Source organism: Mugil cephalus, chromosome 12, assembly GCF_022458985.1.
Source record: "Mugil cephalus isolate CIBA_MC_2020 chromosome 12, CIBA_Mcephalus_1.1, whole genome shotgun sequence".
In the NCBI taxonomy this organism is placed as follows: domain Eukaryota; kingdom Metazoa; phylum Chordata; class Actinopteri; order Mugiliformes; family Mugilidae; genus Mugil; species Mugil cephalus.
The window spans coordinates 23,545,277-23,570,424 of record NC_061781.1 but is presented as its reverse complement, the minus strand read 5'-3'; the positions used below and the strand labels follow the sequence as shown (position 1 = coordinate 23,570,424).

The window sequence follows — 25,148 nt, the reverse complement described above, 5'->3', positions numbered from 1 at the left end:
CCACTCTGCACACGTGCATGAACAGAAAGAGATGCAGTTTGATATTATGATTTTTACATGTTGTTTTTAAGTAATAAATGCATTTAATTCATTAAATACGTCTAATAACTCAACACTGAGGTGGACCAGGCCCCTCAGACATTAACCCTTTGACTCCCACACAAAGAAACATGACTTATCACAAATAAATGTCATTCATTCTCTATCTATAATCTATATTAATATCGTGAGTATTTTTACATATCATTTTAAAATGTTCAGTACAGATTGATACAATATAAATACTGAAGCTGTATGATGTATTTTTCAGTTATGATCATCTGTTCTAAAGTGCTACATCTCAAAAAGTATAAGATATTTAGATATTTTTTTATATATAATGTGTCTTACATGGGCAAACTTGTGTGTCTTACAAATTTAATGATAAATTAAGTGTTTTATTGTCTACTTCTACAAAAAAGATCAGCGTCTTTTAAGTAGATTTGTTTTACGTGTCATCTCATCTCATCATCTTCTACCATCAACATCCGATGTAATTAGCATTAGCTGCATTAGCTGCATTAGCTTCACGTAGCTTTATTCCATTCAGTCTTTTATGATTCGGTGTCTTTTCTAATATTCTGCCTCCGTCGTGTACGTAAAACACACGAACAACAACAACAACGCACAGTCCGGTCAACACAGTCCGGACATTCATACGTCTTCACAAAGTTGGACTGTGAACTGTGGGCGTTCCTAATGAAGTGGCCGTTTCGCCGTGACTCATGACTGTGTTTTTGGAAAAAAGCAAATAAAATAAACGGTCGTAAAACATGTGACCAGCGCGCGAGCGGAGAGACGGAGGGAGAATCTGTGAATAAAAATATTGTGAAGATGAATTTGACAGAGGGGAAGTGATACAGTGTGTGTGTGTGTGTGTGTGTGTGTGTGTGTGTGTGTGTGTGTGTCAGTGTGAGACAGAGGCTGGTGGTGGACGTCTGAGCGAGCAGCAGACAGACGGACGGACAGACAGAGACAGAGAGGCGGGAGAAACTGGAGTCCTGCTTGGAGGAAACTGGGGGCCATTAAAAAGGAGCAGGTTTTTACTGAGCACATAAATCTGGAGGTGACGTTTCATCTCGAATCCGTACACGTTTCTCCTTCCTGCTTGATTTACTTCCCTGCGCGGCCCTCGGTCCCCGGCCCGGAGAAACCCGGCGACATGTTATTATTACGGGGGCCGCTAACTCCCCGGGCCTGTTAGCGGGCCGCGCTAATCGGCCTGTAGCTCCGCGCCATCACTGCCTTCATTCATTCATACGGTCACAAACCCCAAAAAATGAGCCGTGTCCGTCCGCTAGGTCCTAGAGACCAGACAGTCGGGACAGGGCTGCGTAAAGATGCAATAGGTAGGTTATTAATCTGAGAATGAGCAGTGCAGCTTTGCCCCGTTTCTTTTTTTTTTATTATTTTATTTGGAATTTCCCCTTTATGTGGAATTAACTGGTAATGTTTCACCCTGCTCCTAAAATCCAAAGACCTTTCTGTTTTTTGTGGCTGTTTATATCTCTCATATCCGATTCTGATATATGACATTTAAAAGACACGCGTGGCAATAATAACAAAATATGTCACACCTCTCACACTTATTTATTTTATTTTTTTTTTTTTAACGGCTGAACCATCTTCGTTCCAGCTCTTGCAGTCACAGCTGTCGCCTTCCACTTTTATGTCCTTGGCTGAACCCGACGGCGACGACGAGCGCGACTCGAACCCGTCGTGGTGTTTTATGGAGAGGTTGCCGAGCGACGCCGCGCTTCCACCGAGCTGATCCGGACCGTTCTTTTTAATATGATTTTCCACAAGAGAGGAAGTTTAGCGAGCGGCTGTCGGCACTCGCCTCACAGACGATGATGAGTCAGACCCAGAAACTTTTTATTTTAGTTTGTTTTTTTTTAATGATTGGAGAAGGTGGATTTAAACCAAACCTACAGTGGCATCAAAATCCTCACAGCTTGTGAAAGGTGCAACAGATTTGGTGTCTTTTTTTGTTTTAGTTTGTTGCAAGAGTCAAAATATAAGAATTTCCTTACACATCAGATGTATAATCTATTAAAATTTGGGTGATTCATACCAAATATCTGTATTTTTCTTATTATGATATTAATTTCTAATATCCCGAAATATTTGATTACACAGCGCCCGGAACATTTTGCTGCAAGACACCGTTTCACACCGGACAATTTTCAACGTAGCACTTCTAAACATGCATGATGTGACTGTGTCGAAGATGGAAAAGTCCCAAACATTAAGAAAGGGCACAACAGGAACGAGACTGGTGCCAAAAAAGGTGCCATGTTGTTTTTTTTTTTGTTTTTTTTTGACCAGACGTCCCCAATTTCTGGGGACAGTCCCTGTTTTTGATGACCTGTCCCCCGGCTAAAGACTTTTAGACTTTTATGAATGAGACAAAACAAACAAACAAACAAACAAACAAAAAAAAGTTGCACACAGACTACAGTTATTACGGTAGCTGGTCATGCTTGACATTACAGACATAACAGTTTAAATGTGTTTAAATATGAATAAATATGTCAAAGTAAAAGAAACAGTAATTGTCCCTGTTTCTACATTTTATCCTGAAAAACATTTTATTTTTATTTTTTTATCTCCGAGCTGTAAATGTTCCCAGATTTCCACATCACCAGTCTGTGTTAACACGGCTCCATGCAAACCTGTTTTACTACTAGTGTGGGATAATTCTACAATATTTACTCATCATCACAGTAAAATAGTCCATCCTTAGTCAGTCTACTGCATTAATTCCTCTCAACCAGTAGAAAATGTTGTGAACACATGATTATGCAGGAAAAAACAACGTAATATAGATTTGTGGTCATATTGTCCAGCCGTATTATGTGTGTATAAACTTATGCACATGGCCTCAACTGTTGCATCTGATTTAACTGTGCAGCCAGAAGTTCCCAGCTTTGAATATTTCTCTGAATACGTTGCACATTGCACAGATGCAGAATGTATGTGATGCTCTTAAGTGCCAACAGGACAAAGACACTGGCCCATGCGTGATCATTAAACAAAGTGGATGGAAAGTCCATTTCCAAATGTCGGCGCTATCGAGTATTTGCTTCAGATTTACCTTCTATACAGAAGGTTACGACCTGACTCCAGAGCCGAAACGTAATGGAGAAGAAAAGAGAATAAGGGTTTAGTTCATTAAAAAGAAAAAGGCAACAGGTGAGACGCGGTCGCATTACGACTCGTTATTCACGTCTCCTCAGATGTGACCGGTTAAGATGATTAAGCCAATTATTAACCAGTTGTATTTCATGTTTGATGAGGATCCAAACAGTGGTAATGTTACACAGAAGGCTGCATTTATTTCTCATAAATTTCATGTAAAATCTTGTAGATTTTAAACTTTGAATGATGAAATTATTGTTGTTTTTTTTGCCCCTTTAAATAAAATCTAAATATTAGTTTTCCTAATGATGCCTCATTCCAATAATCCTGCAGTGGCTGATAAAATTATTTCAGATTAAACTGAAATAAAAACAAGTTTTGACTGATTAAAAATCTGATCTGAGCTAAAAGAAAATATCTAAAGTTTCAACTGTGGCGTAAAAAAAAACAAAGAAGATGATAAAAAGTGACGTGTTTCATGTAATCAGCTCCTAAATCATCATAATTACACCAAAACAGCAGGATGAAGGTCAAAGGTCAGAGCTGCAGCTCACTAACAAAATATGCACAAAGAGTGAAATTCAATACGAGTCAGAAAGGGCTTTTAAGGAAACAGAATCAGAATCCCAACCAAACAAAGTCCCAGTCGGGCCGTAGCGGAGGAGGAACCCTGCGCCGTACATGAGGATAAACTCAGTTTCTCCCTCAACCTCGAATATCTCACTCTCCGTTATCTTTTCATCTGTAGCTTTTCTGCAATGAAATTCTAACGCCAGTTCATAAATCAAACAGTCTATTGTTTGTAAAATGAAAAAAGATGTCTCGAATATCTGCGTGCCAATAATGCGGACCAGATGAAGGGCCCTGCTTTCATGTGCGGAGGGGCCCGGTGGTGCAGCTCGCCCCTTCCTCCTCTCCTCTCCTCTCCTCTCCTCTCCTCTCCTCTCCTCTGGTTATACATGATAATTCAGAGGAAAAGGAGACGGGGGAAAAGAGTGATGGAGAAGAGAAGAAAAGAAAGCGATGAGGAAACTCTAGGGAGGGATGAAGTAAGGAAGGAAGAGTGAGGGCTTGTCTTTCACCGTGAAATTTAGGATACTCAATAGTATTAAAAGAAAAAAAAAGGTTTGTGATGATCTAATGCGATCGCGTCAAAAGCCAATAGGAGTCTACTCTGTCAGTGACATCATCAATCAGGTAGCGACAGAGCAGTTACACAATTTAACGGCCACAGAAAACCACAAAAAAACACAGAGAATCACGTCTTTTCTGTCTATTAACGCAGGTTTTGCATATTTTAACCTCCAGAGATCTGACGTCCTCATACGGGGACATTACGTTTAAGGTTTGTTGCAGCTTATTCTGCTTCCTTTAGACCTGTCGTCCTCATAAGGAGACACTTTTATCCGCCATGAACTGGTAGCGAAGGCTCAACACACTTGTTTATTTATGCTTGTTAACTTTTCTAGTTTGTTATGACATGAAAATCAAACAAATTCACATGTACTCGTTTGAGGACGATGGGATTTCATCGCTTCCAATTCTTCTTCTGAATTAAAATAAATAGTTTCATAGTTTAGTTACACATCGGTGACTTAAATTTTAGTGAAATAATCCCTGTTCAAAAACTTCTTCCAGTTCACAGACGATGTTTATTTTTTTTATACTTTTCAGATACCTAAAGATCTTAATCTTATCTTAAAGAAATTAAGATGCTTCTCACACAAATGCTTTGGTCTCAGGAGGTTAAAGAACAAAGTTCAGGTTCTGCAGCTAACGGTTGACGCTGCGTCGCTCTGCAGCTTCACGTGTGTGGAGTGAAAAAGGTTGAGACGGCGTTAACAGCCGTGTGAGCATGAGATGTGGTGATTCGAAGGTCATAAGACGTCTAGACGTCTAGATTTGACGTAGGCTAAACTTGGATACACGTAGCCTCTGTTCCAACAGGACTTTACGATTATACTTCGGTCTGAAGCGGGCACTAACTATGTGTTGAAATACTTTACGATTTTATGCAACTAAGTGTCAAAAAAATGTCAACTTTTAAGCCGTAAAGGGAGGAAACGTGAAGTCGAAGGAAATCAACAAAGTGAGACTCGTGAACAGCTCACGGCAAGAAAATATAAAAGTTACACATATAAGTGAAGTATATATAGCTAGTTAACGCGTACAGTGTCAATGCTACACGGATAAAATCCCTTAAAATACACCGTTAAAACTCTAATGTTGGGACTTGAGCAGCTGCAGAGGTAGAACCTGCTTCTGTTTGTATTTTCTGCAGGAAGTGTCTGTGCACCAGCGTAAAGGAAGCGAACTACAAACCTCCTGCTGGTGATGATCTTTATCGTTCTGTCGAGCCAAACAATGTCTTTGTGGGATGTAACTGGAGCGTGACACGGTCTGGTAATGTACAACACATCTGTCCGTGCGCCTAGTGTTGTGGTGGTGGAGCATCCGTCAGCGAGTGAAATCTATTAACTCGTTTCTATTTCCGGTTTCGACGCTTTTTTACGCATTCGGAAACTTGCATCGCGCAACTTGAGCGTTTCACGGCTCGAGCAGAGGGAGAGGTGAGAAGACCTCGTCTACGAACGACCGTCTGTGCTGCAGATCTGAAGCGGCGGCGCATGTGTTTAAATCATTTTCCATATTAAATGTCACACAGAAAGAAAAAACTTTTTTAAAAAAGCAGCGTGGCAGCGGTGGAGTGGTTATCACTGCAGCCTCGAAGCAAGAAGCTTCTAAAAAATATGCAGATTAGATTAATTGGAGACTCTAAATTTCGTGGGTGTGAGTTTCTAAAGATGGAGCATGATGTGATAATGTACCTGTTTCTGCCCGAGTCCCGGAATCCTTTAGCAAACGGGTTGCGGTCGATCTTTAGTCTGGTGATCTGCAAGAAAAGGAGAATATTTTGTTTTTATTGCAGCTTGAAATTCATTTTGTCAAATGCTTGAGTGGGACATTAAATAAGACCAAGACAAATCCGTTAGAATCCATTTCTGCAGTTTCCAGAGTTTAGACACAATTAATTGACTATATTTTCTAAGGATTATCTGGTTTCCCATTAATGAATTCTTCCTGTGAGGATTGAATGAGAGCTCCAAACCTGCTGGTTCTGGTAGGCGGTGACCGTGGTGAAGACGGTCTCGGGGAAGCTGAAGGTCTTGACCCCCTCCCCGCTCGGCACCGGCTTGTTCTGAGACAGTTCGCTGCTGAAGTCCTTCCTGATGACGTGGACGCGAGGCTGGTACTTGTGCATGGAGTGGAGGATAATCTGAAAGCAGGACAAGACGGAGACTTGTTTTTATCTGGAGAATCTCCTGAATGACGCAGTTCATTCACAAACCTCCCCCTGTCCCACTCCTCTGCAGACACGTGCCGTCCGCACACTTTTACGTGAATAAATTCTCCGCCAGGCCTACGTGACATCAAGCGGAAACTCGGTTCAGACTCCGGTGACGCTCGCTCGAGGATTATTTCACAGCAGAGCGGAGGCGTCAGACGGCGTCGGCCCCCACACTCGCCCCGGGGCCTCGGCCTGCTCCTGATTAATCCGAGAGTGAGAAAACCTCCCCAGAGCCAAACACTCGTGACCCCCACTCACCCCCTCACCAACCACCCCCCCTCACCAACCACCCCCTCCCTCTACAACAGAGGGGGTCATTTCAAGCCAGGGCCGCGGGGGGAAAACACCTCTGAATATCAAAAACATTACATTCAGAGTTCCAGACCTCAAATCACACACTCAGGGAACCACATGGCAGATTACGACTTAGAGCCAGATCCAGGCTCTGACCTGCCATCCTCGTTTAAAATAAATAATAAAAATAATAATAGAAAATCATGTTTTTACGTGGGAGCATCTGTCACTCAAACTGTCTTTTTATTTAGGAGATTAGTCGATGATGCACAAATAAAAATAAGCATCTCCTCAGTTTTGCGCCACAGAAGAAATTTCCTCGTGTTTCTGCGAGTTGATTTTATTAGACTATTAGAAGAGAAAGATTAAATTTAACGACTACACATGAGGCTAATGTTCTTTTCATGATACGATGATTTCATTATATATGTGAGGATAACCTGTAACCTATTCAGTCATTGCTCCGAGTAAATGTTTTTCTGTAACTGGACACGGCGCATTTCATCCCCTTTTAAAAAGAGAGGGGTTTTATAAAAACGCATTTACAGGATAAATCAGAGACATGTTTTAGCAACGGAGATTTCAAAACAGCAGACGCGCACACACGTACAGCTGCTCCGCGGTCCAGAGACGAGTCACGCTGTTGGTCCCTCGTCAGCTCGAGGTGATGTAAAGTCAAACCAGATCAGAATAATACAAAAAAAAAAATAATAATAATAATGATAATAAAAAAAATAGAAAAAGACCCGGGGAGCAGCCAGAGGACATCGGCTGACACTTGTTCACGCTCAAATGCAATTAGGTTAATAAGTGATGTTTTCATTTTCATGGTAGGTAATGACATCCCCTTCAGTCGCCTTTGAAAATCCTCTGGACGTTCGCACCAGAGACACTAATGCAATTACGTAGCACATGTTGTTTCGCTATAAAGTCGAATCCCACTAGATTTTTAATTTTTTAAACATAAAAAAAAAAACTATAAATTTCCATAAAAAACGCCACTAATCAAAGCCATAAATTATGAGGCTGAACTCCTGTGACTTTCTACCCGTTTGCATTGTTAGAGCTGAGAACAATGGGGACTGTAGCGTCTGCAGGAGAAGAACGTTTCTTTGAGGGGAAACAGGCAAAACGCTTAAAGCAGAGAGAGAGCGGGGAACATTTCCTGGGGAGCTCCAGAGCGACCTCGCACACAACAGCATCGATACGTTACGACGCAACGGATCATTAACAAGAAGAGAACAAAAGAGAGGCAGCAACAAAAAAAATAAGTAAAATAAATAAATAAATTAAAAAAAAAAAATCTCTTGGCCCGGCCGTGCTGCTTCAGCTCAGTCCAATTCATTTTTATGAGCTTTTCCCATAGAGCAGCGAGACAGGATACAGACGAGCGGCCAGAGCGACAGTGTGATCTGAATGTATGAGGATAACGAGGTCCATCCGGGCACAGACAGAAACATTTAAAGTGTATTTAGCTCAGAGTGTGACATCCTCTCTGCACCAGAGGCGTAAAAAGACCGGTTTTATGGATCTTAATTTGAAATTTTTGCTTTTAAGTGCTTCGGACAATATCTGCAGATTGACTCTGCAAATATATAAAAACACATATAAGATAAAAGGACATAATGTCTCCAGCAGTTACATGTAAATGATATATTTTCTGATATTATTTTACTGCATTTCAGTTTAATATTTCACATATCAGACCAGATCATAAACTAACCAACAGAATGAACTGATTCATTTATACGTAAGCTGCTACATTATGACGTGTCGCATCTGTCGAGTTTGTGTGTTTGTGTATTTATGTGGTGTTTTCTCTAATTGAGTGAATGATCTGGATCTGGAAGTTGTGTTTTTAAAGTGTTTTTTTTTTTTTTTTTGCTTTGACATATTGTGTCGCAAATTGCGCAAATAAAAATCTGTCAAAATCAATAATGTTTGATATTTAACGAGCCGGTTAAATCATCTGAAATAACTGTTGCATGTATTAAGTACACAGACTGTCTGTCATTGTCTGTGATCAGTTTTTTTTTTAAGTTGGTGTTTTCTTTTATTTTGCTTTAATTAAAACAGTTTTAGTCGTTAAAGTCGTTCCTGCTCTTCATGTTTATTAATGATTAACGCGTATGTGCAAAGGCCATCGACAGTTTAACCTGGAAGTCTCATTAAAAGAATTACAAACCGATGGAGACACTGTTTGACACAGTGAGTAAAGTCTCTCCTCACAGACTCCGCTTCTGTTGTGACGTCCCGTGATTCATGACACGTATGGAGTCTGTTTCTGATGAGGCAGACATTTCACGACACCGCAAGTCAGGAGGACGAGCGAGGAGCGGCGAGATTTCCCACACAGGAAGCTCCGAAATTAATTTCCTTTGGCTTCTAAGGGCCCTCGGGGGGGAAACAAAGCCCTTAAACTGAACAGCGGGAGAGGAAAGACAACCTCCTCCCTCCGCGGAGAGAGCCCCGCATGTGAATCCTCGCCCACTAACACCCATATGTTATTGCGTTTGTCACCATCGAGCTGATGTGATCATCGTGATGGAGCGGGAACCTGCCGGCCCCACGCAGCACGCTGCGCTCAGGCGGAGCCGCCATTTTGTTGCACGACTGGAGCGGCTCTATCATGGCGGGTGCTGCCGTTGGGATCATCGCTTCACCTGCAGCGTGCGAGAAATTGATTTGTGGCAACTAATTATGCTCCTCCCATCTGTATCTGAGCCCTCAGCCGTTAAAGCAGCTTCTACCAAAACCAGTGACAGGAAAAAGAGCTAAGCTAAGCTAAGACACTGCTAATTCAATTTGCTTTCCACATGAGACTGATGCTCTGAGTAGATTTAAACATTTTGCAGGAAATATTGTGAATGTGCAAAGTTATGTGTGCAGAGTTATAAGGTTTTACTGTAATTCAATAAATTCTTTCTCTGTTTCACTGCAACAGTTTCTTCTTGGCCATTTGAGATTAAATACCTAGCGTGAACCTGTGTGAGTAGGTTTAATCGTGCGTCGTTTTTCTGTTTAAAGTTTCATGAATCAATTTCTGGCCACTAGGGGGCAGACAAGCATGAAACACAGCAGAGTCATACATTAGAGAGAGTCTGTCCAACCAGAGAATGTAGCGTCTGATCTGTCCCTCTATGCTGATTGGTTCTGACCTGGTCACATGTTTCATGGGCGCCATGTTAGATACATCTAACCAATATTCACGCATAGAGAAGTGTCAATAACAGAGAATAAAGTTGGATTAAAAGGTAAAATAAGCCACAGTGCTCAGCCTACGGCTCCAGCACAGGATCAGGAAAACACGGAGGAAACTCCACCGTTTCCCCAGTGAACAAAAACACAGAAAGTTATGGAGCAGAAGATTAAAAGGAAGAACTGGATGTAACTGATTTCTCTCTATTATGTGATGAGGTAAATGTCAATGTCTCTCTTTGACGTTTGTTAAGATTTTATATAGAAAAATAAAGTCATACCATCATTAATGTGAACCTTGATCTCAAAAACACCCAACATCACTTTACACATGAATGAAGTTTGAAGTTAGCCTAGCCTTATGCTAACCTTATGCTAGCTAGTTATCTAGACTAAAGGCTTCGAAAAATAGCAGCTAGCGTCATAAATACTGTGAAACCATGTGTTCATGTAATTTATGTCCATGTAGACAGACACATTTAATTAACACGTAACTTTACCTCGGTTACTACTAAGTTATTATGGCTAGCATGCTAATGCTATAATGATAATACTAAATAACAGTGAGACTAGTTTAATAGTATTTCTAATTTTTCTGTGTAATTTCAACCTTTTAACGGTGATGGATGAACACAGAGACTGAGGAGAAGGTAAACACAGCTCCATGACTGATGAGGTGATTAAGCTACAAAGCATTTTACAGCTCATTTAAGATATTTAAAGTAAGCAGACACTGGGATATTTAAGTGAGGACCCTTTACATAGTGACAGACGTTGGTAATAACATTTATAGGCCTATTAATGGTGGATATAAAACATTTATTTCAACATAGCACATCCATCCCATAGAGTTACACTGTAGAATCTAACCTCTGATGTAGCAAACATGGCGCCATGATTTGAGTTGGACAGACTCTCTTGAATATACGTTTTTTTAGGCTAACCTGTAGTGAGATGTCTTGCTGTATTTAATTTTTTTTTGCTTTATTTTAGTTAAGTTTCCAACTATCTTTACAACAGAGCTTTTCTCTTCTGGAAATCCTTAATTGTTATATCTTTTTCAATATGTTGCTTCATGCTCTGTTAGCTTACGTCACAGAACTAAACATAAGAGGCCAGTCAAAGCTAACAGCTGGTATCGTCCCTTCCCATGAAATATATTCCTGACTTTAGACTCATTTCAGCTCGCTGCCCACTTGCTGCTTGTACATAAAGGAGGCAGTAAATCTAACAAATTATGGCCCAGCTTGATGCATTACAGTTAAATATTTCACCTATGAAACCCACATTATATGTTTAAGCAGCCAAAAACCAATAAGCGTCTTACTTTAGCTCACCACCTCCGTTACTGACTGGATTCGAGCGAGGCAGTAAATCAGACAGATTGTGGTCAGACTTAAAATTTAGCTCAGTGGTGTGGCTGCTGGAGCAAACTATAAATCAAACACAATCATTAAGTGCCCCTAACTAAATCGTTTCATTAAAAAATGCTTTACCGCGGAGAGCCACGGAGGAAGCTAATTTTATACTTTTAAAAGAGGCCGCCGGTTCAAACCCCAATTTTATTTCCACATAAATGCCCCAAAACCTAAATAATATTCAGTCAGAGTGGACATCGTCTAAAGGGAACGGCCTGAGTGCGGGCGGGGAGACACAAAATCAATTCTTGCAGCTCACTGAGTCACAAAAGCAACAAGTCTGTGAAGTTCTACAGCAACGTGGAGTCACAGGAAGCAGAAATGTGACAATAAAATATGTATGAACTCTTCTTTTAAATACTGAGATTGTAATAAATTGTGGGATGTAAATGATCTGATGAAGTCATCTTCTTTATCTATTGTGTTTCCTTATGTTACCTTTAGGTCGTGTGGGAAATATTAGAATTTATTGTGCATGAACAAGCAAAAAAACTGAAGCATTAGGCGTCTTAAAAGAGGATTTTCACTTATATTGATGCAGAAACACAAACGTAATGTAGCTTGTAAGTGATGTCATTCATGAAGCAGTTTATCCCTTATGACGCACAGAACGTGAAATTTGATCGTTCACTGAACTGGAGATCCTGTATTAACAAAGAGAACATCTTTTGCTTACATGTCCCTGATCGTCCAGCTCGTTGTTGGTGAGCTTGAGTTTGTCGAAGCTGACCACCTGTCTCATCCAGGTGTCCCCTGAGGCGAGAGAGTCCGGGTGGATGTAGGCCCGGGGGGGCACCGGGGAGTCTGCGTTCCCTGCCACCATCCACTTGGAGCTGTGATACACATACCTGGAAGACAGGGTGGAGGAAACGTCAGAGGAACCGAGATAGGGCCTACGTTTTATCTCAATTTGCTTTGATTCATGTTGAAAACATTGCTACTTGAGTTTATGCAGAATCTAAACTTAACTTACTCCAAAAAGAGGATTAGCTCTTCTCAATTCCCAATATACTGAAGAGCAGTGATGCCAATAAGGCCTTATTAAGTTGCTTAGTAGCTTAGTTAATCTGACCACTGTTTTCCATTTACCTGTAATTTAACAGGTTACTATTTCCAAACCAGTACTCAGATTAAAGTTACTTATCCAAGTCACTGTGCGTTCCTATTTTTCCCATTTTCCTCTTGCGTCTCCGGGAGTGACATCACATATGCGATAAGTCACGTTTTCAGCACGAGGACAACTCACGTGTAACACCACGCAGCAACACAAACAACAATGGAGGGAGTTAGAGAGATGCGCGTTTTCTAGCTGGAAATACCGGCACTATTTAGAGTTTGTGTCGGTTAAAGACGACAATATTAACCCGAACATCCTGCGCATTAAAAAAAAAAGCTTGCGGTATTTGAATTACCGTAACTCACAAAATCCAAAGTGTGGCTGAACACTGGGAAGTTGCGCTTTCGGAGGGGAAAAAAAAAGCTGCCATTACGGTAAATACGACGCACCGCTGCCGTTGGCTGCAGGTTGGGAGCGTGTGGGCGGAGTAAAGCTCATCCAACATGGTGACCGCGGTCTCCGCCCACTTCAGGCTTCATTTATGAGGTTCAGAATCCAGTGTGTGACGTCACAGTGGGTTTGTCCATATTTTATACAGTCTGTGGTTCTACTATACAGGGACACGTAAACAACAATGGAGGGAGGGGAGAGATGAGCGTTTTCTATCTGGAAATACTGACACTATTTAGAGTTTGTGTCAACTGTCCACTCTGGCAACAAAGTCCTGTCTAACGTCACAAACACAACATCGAATTTAAAGAAACATCACGGTGAAGCTAACAGAGCGAGGTCCCCAACGACCAAACAACAAAAAGCTGCACTTTGGTGCAAAAACCAGTAAGTAAGGAAATAGAGGAAATGCTGCCATTTTTTATAAAAACATGTTTTTTTGTTTAAGTTACGACTGTTAAAAACGTACTTCCAAAGAATTGAATGTTGACAAAACAGGTTGTCATTTTTATGTTGAGTAAAACCAAGCAACCAGTAAAGTTACTTTTTAGAGGAGTAACCTGTAATCAGATTACTTTTTCACCTGTGCTTTCATGTCCACGTTCTGCCCGTTTCACTCCTGATTTCGGATGTTTTCAGATTCATCCGCTCGTCGTGTTTTTGTTCCAGCAGAAAGTCAGCGCGGGGTCTAATATTCCCTCACCACTTAGCTGCCTTCAAAAACTCTTTCGAGGTTACTTCAGGGTTCAACGGGTTATTATAAACCCTGTTTGGATTTCACAAACGCGCTGGAGTGCCTCTGATTTTTTTTTTTCTTTTCATTTTTTATTTTTTCACAACACTGGAAAACAAACTCCAAACACTCAGCCACGTTGCCACAACACCGGCTGTTAAAACTCATCTGCTGTTTCTTCATTGGGCTTGAAATTTCCAACAAGAGCGACATAAAATTATTCCATATGCAGCCGCACGCCCGACTGCATATTTTCAATTAAGCGCAGCCATAATATTTGATGATGCTGTGTGTGAGTTTGGGTACAACGGGACGTCCCGCCCATCAAACAGCAGAGACGCAGAGAAAATTGGAGGGGGGGAGAAAGGACTTTTAGCCTCTTTTTCTTAAAAACAAGTGACAAACCACGAGTTAAGTCTGTAAGCAGTGATCGGAAAGAAAAGGTGGAATAAGTAATTCAAGAAAGGAAGCAAGGAGAAGAAAGAACATGAGGCGAGTCAGCTGGTCGTCAAGACGGATTAGGAGAACGTCGGTGAGGTGAAGTCACTGAGCAAAAAGGTAAAAAGAAAGGTGGAACAACAAAGAAAGAGGAGAAAACCAGGGGGAGGCTGAGAGTGTGAAGCACAGCTGTTTGCCTTTAGTTCTGGCCTCGCGCTCAGTTCAGAGTGTTTTATCTGCAGCGTCTCTGCCAAAGTCATCACTCACTCCTGAAACATGGACAAAACTCTCATTTGGTCCTTTTGTTATTGCCTCGACGGGCAGCACCACCCCGTTTTACACACACACACACACACACATTTATATAAAGAAAAAAAACACACACAGTCAGCCTCTTCCTGCCACAAAAACACACACATATGAACGTTTAAAAAGCATATAGGGGGGGAGGCGTTTCTGGGAAGGCTGACAAACACACCCTCTGGTTGCCACCATGTTGGAGCTAAATTCAGCTCCACACTATGTGTCAGTGACACACAGAGGAGAGTGCTCCTAACATTACATTTGCATATAATCCTGTTGTGTTAGATCAGGGCTCTTCAATGTTTTTCAGGCCGAGGAACCGCAAACTGATGGACAGATTAAGTAGAGACCTCCTACCTACTATATGTGTTCTATATTAGACTAGTGCTATTTATAAATATGCATTATTATTATTATCATTTTGCAATATTAAGCTTCACCATCACTTATCATTTACTAAAATATGTTGGATTCATGTTAACATTTATTTAAAGAAATTTAAACTTGTGGGGGGAAACTGAACCCCCTTAAAAATCTCCAGGAGCTCCTCAAAATTACAAATTAGTTCATTTTCTACTCATTTTCCAAGTCAGATTTAAAGTCACATCATCATTAGATACATATAGACACTTTATAAATGTCTCATTCACGTGCTTTGTTGCTCTTGGAGATGGTGCCCGTCACTTTAACCTCCTGAGACCCTGCGTCCTCATATGTGGACGTTAAGTTTTAGGTTTTATTGCAGCTTATTCTGCTTCATTTAAACCCGTTGTCCTCGTTAGTGGACGCTTTAGTCTGCCATCTAGTGGTACCAAAGGCTAAATAACTATGTTTATTAATGTTTCTAGTTTGAAATGATGTGCATATTTAACAAATTAGCATTTTTTGCTAATTAGAAAGTACTCGTTTGAGGACGTTGGGGCTTCATTGTTTGCAATTCTGTCTTTGCTCGGCCATGTTCAGGTGTTAAAATAAACAGTTTTAGATTTTGTCACACATTGGGTGACTTCTTTATAATATAAATTATGAAATAATCTCAGTGTCCACATATGAGGACAAAAAACTACTACTTCCTTGTCGAAGCTGATGCTTAGTTTGTATAATTCTTGGGTCCTACTGATCCCAAAAACCTTGGAGGAATTAAAAACGCAGACCGAGTAAAAGCTCAAGGTCTCTTGAGGTTAAGAGCAGCGAAGTTTCCGATTCAGAAACTTGTGAACGGTTCTGCATCGTCACTGAGGTGTGGATAAAAATGCATAACATCACAACGAGTCATGCAGGAGTCATGCAAATTTCACTCGAGGCCTTTCTGTTCACTTTTAAGTCACACCAATTTTGACAGCATCTGAGAAACTAAAGACGTCTTGGAACACTGGACTAGTTAAAAAGCTTCTCTTAGCTTTTCTTATGGAGGCTGCATCTGCAAATGGTCTGTGTTAACAGCCTAATGTCTAAAGCACTCCACATCCAAAAGTTTTTATTGGTATATTTTCCTTTCTGTGTCCTGTTTGTTATAAAATAAACAATGTAGTCATCGCAGGAATCCGGTTTTCTCCAGAACTCCATGATTGATGTTGCTGCATAGTTTGCAGCAATTATACTCAACATCACAATCTGCTTTCGCTTCATTAGTCCGTGGGGTCTTATTGTTTTGTTGTTTGTGTAAATAAAGGCCCGAGGCTATAAATCTAAACTTTAACACTTCTTGATCAGCTGTGCTGGAATTACGTAAACATGTGAAAATCTGCACTTTCAGTCGGGGGGATTTTGGTCTCAGAGTCGCTTTGGAATTCATCGCGCCCAGAGAAGATCCGCCAGAACAATCAAGTCATCTGAGCCGGATTTAAGGTTTAAGTGGTGAATTAGCAAAAATGAACGATGACGTAGTTTTGCATTTTTTCTTTTAACAAAATAGCTACAAAATGCTTAGATTCCACTATTGTGCTGTTTGCAAAAGATATTGATGGTGAAATAACTTAAAAGCAATTAAGTTTGTCCTTCAACACAACAATCGCCTACAACATTATGACACCTTCCTAATATTGTGTAGGTCTCTGAAACAGCAGAGAATGGGCGTGGACCTTCTGAGATTGTCCTCTGGTGTTGTTAGTGGGGGTCTTTGAGGGGAGGGGCCTCTGTGGTGGATCATCTCACAGATAGTTGATCAGTTTGAGATCTGGTGAATTTCGAGACCTGTTCGAAATACCTGTTTTTTGAGTTGTTCCTAAACCATTTTTGCTTGTGTCTCTGCATCCTGCTGCTGCCATCAAGGAGTGTCATTGCTGTGGGGTGGGGGTGTCTGGTCTGGTCTAGGTGGGGGCTACATGTCTAAGTAGAATCCACATGAATGAATGTCGGTGTAATTTGTTGCATTGACTGGTTGTAAGAACTGGATGCACAGGTATTTTGTTCCTTGTTTTGATTGAAACACCTCTTAATTAAATCCTAATGTCATGTTACCAGACTTGAACATCAGTCTTAGTCTATCTCAGATAATGATGCTTCTGCATGTTTTCCCATAGGTTTTAACTTTCTATGTTGCACCCTCTAATAAGACGTAGTTGCTACTGTACTTCTGCTCATGCTCAGTTTACATGCAACAGTGTGCGGTATTATTATTGGATTTTGTGTTATCTAGGAGACAAGGGGAAGTTGTGGATGCAACACTGAGATATGATCCTGCTTTAAAGGCAAAAATATCCGTAATAAGTTCCTTATTTGCACATCATTCATTTAGAGGTTGTGTTTGTAGCCACCTGGAAAAGTTGGATACTCGCTCTCTTTTAGGTCCGTCCCTCAGAACTCCTGGGGGGAATGTCGGCCTCTTTAGCCGCTAATCACTCCAGCGCTGTTATGTTCACCAGATTGTCTCTGCGTGTGTCTGTTTGTCATTTAGCGCTAAACAGGTAATGTGCAGAGCTTCTCGGCTGAAAGCAGCTGCACGCTGCGGCCGGAAAACAAAATTATGAGCGCGGACTGAAAGGAGTTACAGCCAATAGACAACTGGAGCAGCTCGGCGCAAACCTCGGGAAAAGCTGCGAGGAAAGCTGCAGATTTAGGTGATAATTCTTTGTAGCTCCGACATCTATCAAACCGCCGTATTGTTTCCACATCGGGAACTGATAATTGGGTCAATATCAGTTTTTTTTCAAATGCTGAAATGTGCAGAAACAAACCGTAGAAGAAGAAGTGTTATTATGTGTTTTTACTATCCAGTACCAAGCGCACACCTCCACACACAGCCCTGACTTTTGACCTTAACACACACACACACACGCATGCACACTCACAACGGGTGCCAGGCGTTTTTGTAATTTCCTGTTTGCAGTGCTGTTTAGGGTTACGCTCGGCGTAGCAGGGAAAGTGTTAAGGAACGAGGAAACTTTAGCCCCAAACAGGAATGGAAATCTGATTAGTCCCCCCCCCCTCGTACCCCTCACACCCCCCCTGCTTTCATCTTCCATAAATCTGCCATCTGGCACCGGCACGATCAATAAAGACCGGACTTTATGTGACACTCCGACTGGACAGATGGGGGTGGGAGAGGAGGTGGAGGAACAGGGAGGAGGAGGAGGAGGAAGGGGGAGGGGGGCGTCTCTTAGCCTCCACCGCCAACGCCGAACCGTACAGCTGACAAAACTGAACCGCAACGCGAGCACGGACGCCTTAAAAGACACGAAACGTGCACGCAGAGGCGGCTAACGTTAAAGCAAAAACAAGTTGTCAGTGCGTGAGTGTGTTTGCGTTCCCAGCTCATCGCGCATATACTCTAACACAAGCTGGCATGCACATAAAAATACACACACACACACACACACACACACACACATTTTACACACTCGCCAAGCCCAGGCTGTATATTGAGTTACTGTACTGACAGAGTAAATATTGCTATTGAATTACAATTCAGGGTCGACTATTAGTGTGTGTGCGTGTGTTTTGACCGAATGTCCTCGCAAAGGTAGATCTTTTGCGAGTTGCCACTTTTACACGGAGACACTTAAATCGTTTAAAGTTGGGTTTAGGGTTCAGATCAGGACTAGAAAGCATTCAAAGGCTTTTCTCACAAGTATAGTAGGACAGTATATCCCTGCGACTATATACATATATATAATTTAACCCTTTAAGTGTTCCTTCATGTTATTTTTAGCCACACAGAGAAAAATATCTACACACATAATTAAATTAGAGCCTTTTTTTCAAATTTAACTCCATGGTTCATAGATGTACGACTACATGGATGTTACTCTAATGTCCATCACCACATAAAGCCACACCCACATGATTTGATTGGCCAGGCAGATCTTTCATGGATCTTTGGTTTCCTGCAACCAGTTTTCCAACACAAAAGATTTGTTGACTGGGAAGTTGGTCAATTATTCGATACCACTGACTGTTTATACTACGGTCAAACCCATCCTGACGTCACTCGACGGATTCTGAACCTCGAAAATGAAGCCTGAAGTGGGCGGAGCCTGCAGTCGCCACGTTGGATGAGCTTAACTCCACCCAGCTCTCGGCTACCTGTTAGCTCAGGCTACCACCTGTCACTCAAAGCGGGAACGCCCTTAATTATGCAGAATTTTAAACCTTAATAAAAAGTAACAAATGAAAAACAAATCACCAATTGAGACCAAAACCTATTTTTTGTACCAGGCTGTAAACATGTTTAATGATGCTGTAAAGTTGGGCTTTTTAACATTGAGGTCTATGGGGATTTGCTCTGTTCTGGAGCCTCGAGTGGCCACTCGATGAACTGCAGTTTTTTTGCACTTCCTCATGGGCTTCATCATTGTGACCTGGATGTTGCCGTCTGGTTGAGTGTGTGCATGTTGTTCTTTTTCTACACGGTTGAGGAATGACTGTTTTCAAAAATCTAACATGTATCTGGATCCATGACCTTTTATTTCTCCGTTTATCTACACTCAATCATACTGACTTCAAAGGACGACCAGCAACAAAATCTGACCGCGGCGTCACCTTCGCACGGACCGAAAACTTGCACAAGGCAAAGACTGCGTCTACTGACCAGCAGGTACATGTGTTCTGCACCTGAACGTGAACGGAAATGACTCTACACATCAACAGGTGGCAGGAGTCTGGAGCCATCATTCAAAGGGGGGAAACTGGAAGAGCTACAATGAGCTGAGAGGCTACAATGAGCCAGGAAGAGCTTCAGACTCTCCTGAATCACACTGATCAGCTGCTCTGCAGGTCGAGAGGAGCTTTCTGTGTTTGCGTTTGCACTTATTTGTCGTTTATTCTCTAAGTTTTTTCAGCCAATCAGAGGGAGCTTCCTGACCGATTCGAAAAAAGTCGCCAACAGAGGTCCGACTGGGATCACATCTACAAAACTAGAACCACAAACGAGACACCTTCAGCTGGTCGTGTCTCATCATTGTAAAGACTAAATCCTCTTAAATCATCACAAATGCATCAAAGTACAGTACATTCTAAGGCTGCGTTTCAAATTACAACCTTAAATGAAACGAATCCGTCTGAATTCAGATCTGATAAATTGAGGGAAAAGTTGATTTAGACTTAACAACTTTGGTTTTAAATTGGATTCAGATGCAGGTTGTAATTTGGCCGAGGAACCGGGGAACAACAACAAAGAAAAAATGTATTTCTAATAGTAACCATGTACGTCTGTTTCTTTACTTAGGACCAAACGACTTCATACAAATAAGTGTTTTGTCAGTCTTTACACCACAGGCCAGATTTGGACTAGAACTGATGTTTATAAGTTTTAATTTACCTTTGTTTTCTTTGTTGAGGTGCAGATTTATGGTTAGACTGAATCGTCCTCACACAGTTTTGGTATTTTTTCTGTATTTCCATATGTAAAAATAAAACATCTATGGATTTTTATCATCCTCAAACCTGTTCAAATCAGATTAAGGTTTCTTCTTCTTTCAAAATGCAGACACCTTTAAACGAACAAGAGATGGGTTAAGTACAGTAAAACACATCCATTTTTGTGTTTTTTTTTTTTCTATTGTGTGTGAATCAGATCAGAGTTAAAGGCAAAGACCTGAGCTCCATGTGCAGCTACAGAAACTATAGGATTCCTGTGGATGCGTTCGTGTGCTTCTCGTCCTTTTTTTTTTTCATGTTTGTGGATGTGTGTGGGCGCTCGCTGGTGCTCACGGAGGGACGAGGGGCGGGCGTCTGAGGAGCCAGACGGCCTCCATGTCGAGCGGCCCGAGCTCGAACGAGCGTCCACATAAAAGAAGCGTAATATATGGAGATTTAATGAGCGCGGTACCAATGAGACGTTCCTAAAGAGGGGGCAAGGAGCCCAAGTAAAGCAAGTCGATTCCAATAAAGGCCGTATTTCCAGACCCCAGAACTCCCCAGGACTGTGAGACACACCAGTGACAGCTCCCAGCTCAGTTTGCAAAGCCCTGTGGTAAATTCCCCAGCCAGGAAGAAAATCCTATTTAATTTTACAAGATCTTCTGGCCCCTAAAAATCCTCCATGATGTCTTGGTTCGCTGGTGGCTGTGCGCTCTGGTGGAACACTTTACATTATAACACATCGATATGAAATGAAGCAGTTCACAGAACCCACTTCACTTGAACTCAGTATTTTTTATTTTTTTTAATTGGCTCCTCTGAATAAATCTGACTTGAGTGGAAACCTTCTTTCCAGTGGATGACACGGTTTGATTTTGCAGATAAATCTGTGGTTTCAATCAGATATCCACTCTTGCATGGCAACAAATGAAAACTCCAATAAAAAAAAAAAAAAAAAAAATGCAATTATGATTTTGTGACTGAGCGCTCTGCGTTAAAATGTGCTCAGACGGCTGATTTAAAACACGGCTGATAGATCAACGCTGTCATGTCTCCTGCTCCCGCTCCACAGAGTGAATTATTTTTAAGAGTTTAAGATGTTTGACTATTGTTCATTCAAAGATTTTATGTGTCCAGGAGCTGGAAATGGGCTGAAAGACGTAGAGAACATAAAACAAACAAAAAAAAGAGATGCTTTTAAGTTGCAGCCCATGATGCTGCTGATAATTTATTTAATTATATGAATTAAAAGAAGATTTGTGCAAACATAGCTGAAGATTTTCATCATTGTGTGTTTCAGTTAATTTGTTTTACACCAAAATGCACATCACAGCTAACGTACCAAAGAACATAATAACCACTGATTTAGGTTATTTTACACCTCTGTGCAGAAACCACGGCTGCAGGCTTTCTGCTGTCAGGTTCCCTGCACATATTTTATGTCACATTTTTTGCTCTCAGTGCACGAGAAAAGGGAATCGTGTCATTTCACACAATTTACACAGATTAATTGATTTGAATTTCGAGGTCAAGGTCAATGTTACGTTGCAAAACATGTTTTAGGCCTAAAACTCAAAACTTCATCCTTTAATTCTCATGGAAACGTCTGATAAAAGATGATGTTTCGTGTCCAGAAGCTACAAGCTAAACTTCACTGCATCATAATATTCTGCAAAAAACTCTCAAAGTTTTCTCCGCCTACATTATGAGTCAGTGGAACCTGACTTATAGTTGAGTAACCCTAAACTAACCCTAGGTTATATGTTCCTGTTCCTCCAAAATAAAGCTTCAGCATTTAACACTAATGTACAAGATAAATATCGTTCTCGTCCTGTGGCCTATTTAAAACCTGATGCATCTGTGAGATGTTTTTCTGTTTTCAGTAGGAATGAGTGGAGCGAGTGGCTCAAATGACGTCTTGTTGGATCTTTCTAAATGTCCGTCAGCCTCTTGGCCGAATGATCAAAGAATCTTTGTAGCATCACAGGAGAAGCTCTCAGCTTTAAATTAAATGTAGTGTTGTAGGGTCTGCGTCAGCAACAACATCTATAAAAACCAGTCCCTGGATATAAAGGTGAACTTTTTTCCATCCTCATTCCTCATGAGCCACAGAGGCAGCTCCTATAAACCCCCTACGACCACCACCACTGCAGCAGCAGCAGCAGGTACATGTGCAGCGCTTTCTGCTCCTTCCCCTCTATTTCCCCCATTAGACATGACTGTTGAGAGTTATCCTATTTGCAGGCAGCCCCTGGCTCTGCAGCTCAGGCGGTGGGATGATGAATACATTTCAATCTCCTCTCCCTGGCTCCGACTTCAGGGACTCGCACTGTCGGCCAGGATACCAGTCTTATTGCATATCCAGAGAGATCCATCACGCATACACAAGCCTTCCTGCAGCACATGCACTCTTTAATCACTTTCGCTTCACCTCATTCATGCAAATTGATGGGAGGAACTACGTTTTTTCTGTGCGCGCCAAGACAGAAAAAGCCTCCGGTAGCAGTTGTGAGAAAGAGGAGAAACTCTCTCTGTAAATATATCTTTGTTTGTCTAAATCCAAACGTCAGCTCCGATGTGAGAAAATGGGGAAAATCCTACGTTTAATGACCGAGTCCGACATGTGAATATCATCCAGGAAAACGCTGTTCTGAGTCCAGCTATAGCAGCAGAGCGCAGGCTGGTTCATGCATTTGCACACGGAGATGTGGCTCTGCATATTATGTACAGCTGTGCATTTATTTTAAGAGGGTTTCTGACAAGGGGATACTGCTGTTTCAACATCACATTTCAGCTCGACATGTTCTTTTTCTGATAAGCACCATCTGTACCTTTGACATTCTTTCATGGCTGTGAAAGAAAAGGAAAAAAAAAACACTGTTTCTCAGCATTTTTTTGTCGCAGTCTCATTCTTGTTGTGGCGGAGAAGCATCTGAAACAGCGTTCAGACCATCATGGGACATTGAACCTCCCACTGAAAAACCAAAAGAATGGAATCGTTTTGATTTAGAAGCAGTTTGGTAAACTGACTCTGGGATACATTTCTGCATTGGGAAGGGAGGTAAAACAAAAAAAAGAAAAGAAAAGAAAGGAAAAAAGAAAAGCCAGGGACGTAAATAAAGACAATGAAATGTAATGTCAGCCTCTGCACTGTTGCCTTTTCTCTTTATTTTTAGCTGAGGGTCCTTTTTGTTTGGGAGAGCACGGATTCACTGATGTTTGGCTGCAGGCGTTCGCTCCCGTTAATGCAGCCGGTGTGTGAGGAAGGTACCTGTATCTCTTGTTGTCCACGGGCACGATGTCCATGGCGATGTAATACTGCTGGTGAGGGTCCAGGCCGGCGATCTTTACCCGCATCGCAGGAAACATCCTCCTGAAGGGGAACAAGCGACACAGAGTTACGCGCGTACGGAAACGTCTGCTTCTGTCCAAACATGTTTAAAGTAACTCAGAAGAGTTTAAAAAAAAAAAAAAAAAAGGCGAAACGGCAACAACTGTCCTTCTGGGACAATAAGACTGTGAGAAGCAGACTTATGAACTTCAGCGCAGACAGACTGACCCTCGTGTTCAGAGGTAAGAAGTAAAAAAACAAATACAAAATCTGGTTTAATGTCTGTTGTTGTTCACTTAAGCAAGAATTACCCTTGTGGTCATATTAAGTGTTTATGTAATTTGTAAAAAAAAAAAAAATAAAAATAAAAATAAATATATATATGTAGCATAAATCCCAATACAAGACAATGAAAACAAACCAAATCAGCAACAGTAGAAGACATTAAAGCTGATGAAACTAAACAAAAAGGTGTAATCCTAAGTTTTCCAGCGTATTTTTTTTTTTATTCCAGCTTGAAAATAGAAATCTGCAGCAGTGCCAATAATAAAGAAACCGTCACATGTTCTATGCACATCTGCTGGTGCAGGGCTGGGCGTGCTTCGTCTCCGAGAATGCAAATTACACAACAGACCATTAAATAAGCGTAACTACTGTATACATCGACAAACAACAAAACCACAGCCAAGTCGTCCCTGCTCAAAGTTAAACTGAGGACGGCAGCGTTAAGCGAATGTTGAACTTATTTAAAAAAAAAAAAGTTGAGTTTTGTGCAGAAGTGTCTAGTTTCTGTTTGCATCTTTAATCTCTGACTTTAGGACTTTAGGAGTTATTAACATGAGCTCATCTTTCATTTGAAGTGGAAACAAATGGAAATTTAAAACATTTTAAACTGGAAACAGGATTCTGGGTTTGATTATTATTATTTAAAAAAATAAAAAAAATAAATCTCAATATTTTCTTGTAATGACTTTGACATCCAGTGGATTTTGACGCCGCTTCAGTTGAAATCCATCCAAAAAAAAAAAAAAAGGGACAATTTACACTTTATAAAGTTGATGGCCTCCACTCTGCCTGTTTATCACTTTAGATTAAAATGTTCTGCAGCTTTGGTTAAATCAGAATTCAGTTTATTAAATACATAATTATTAAAAAAAATCTTAAATCACATTTTTATCACACTATTGCCTTAAATCCTCTTTATTCTGACTCCTTCAATTTGTATAAATTGTTAAATTGCTCATTTAACTAAATAAAAGTCTCATAAAGGTCCCTTCAGTGTTTCTAGACCTGTTCCTTTACACTGACTCATCCACAGTAACCTCTGACCTCCGGTTACACTGATCATTAAAGCTTTAAAGCTTCAGTCAAACTGGATTTCATGAATAAATAAAGAAAAATGGTTGTTTATCCCTGAAATATCTCTGCAGCCAGCTCTTTATATTTTAAAGCTGCAAGTCTGTAAAGACTTCAGCTGATGCAAACCGCATGAAAATTATACACTAAAACGGCCCCTTATATTAAATAATGGCCTGTATATGGAGAGGGGAAACATTTCAGCTTAATTCCTCGTTTTGCACTTCAAACGTTGCCTTTTC

At 41.0% G+C, this 25,148-nt stretch overlaps 1 protein-coding gene across 2 annotated transcripts in view; it reads right to left on the bottom strand.

Moving 5' to 3' along the window:
- Nucleotides 1-25,148, bottom strand: part of tbx15 (T-box transcription factor 15) — a 38,233-nt gene that overhangs the window by 4,677 nt on the left and 8,408 nt on the right. For both annotated transcript variants that reach the window (XM_047601635.1, XM_047601636.1), the window contains exons 3-6: nt 23,491-23,592; nt 12,116-12,287; nt 6,290-6,457; nt 6,009-6,073 (exon numbers count right to left, since the gene is read on the bottom strand). In XM_047601635.1, coding sequence (XP_047457591.1) covers nt 6,009-6,073; nt 6,290-6,457; nt 12,116-12,287; nt 23,491-23,592 — 507 coding nt within the window. The remainder of the gene's footprint in view (nt 1-6,008; nt 6,074-6,289; nt 6,458-12,115; nt 12,288-23,490; nt 23,593-25,148) is intronic.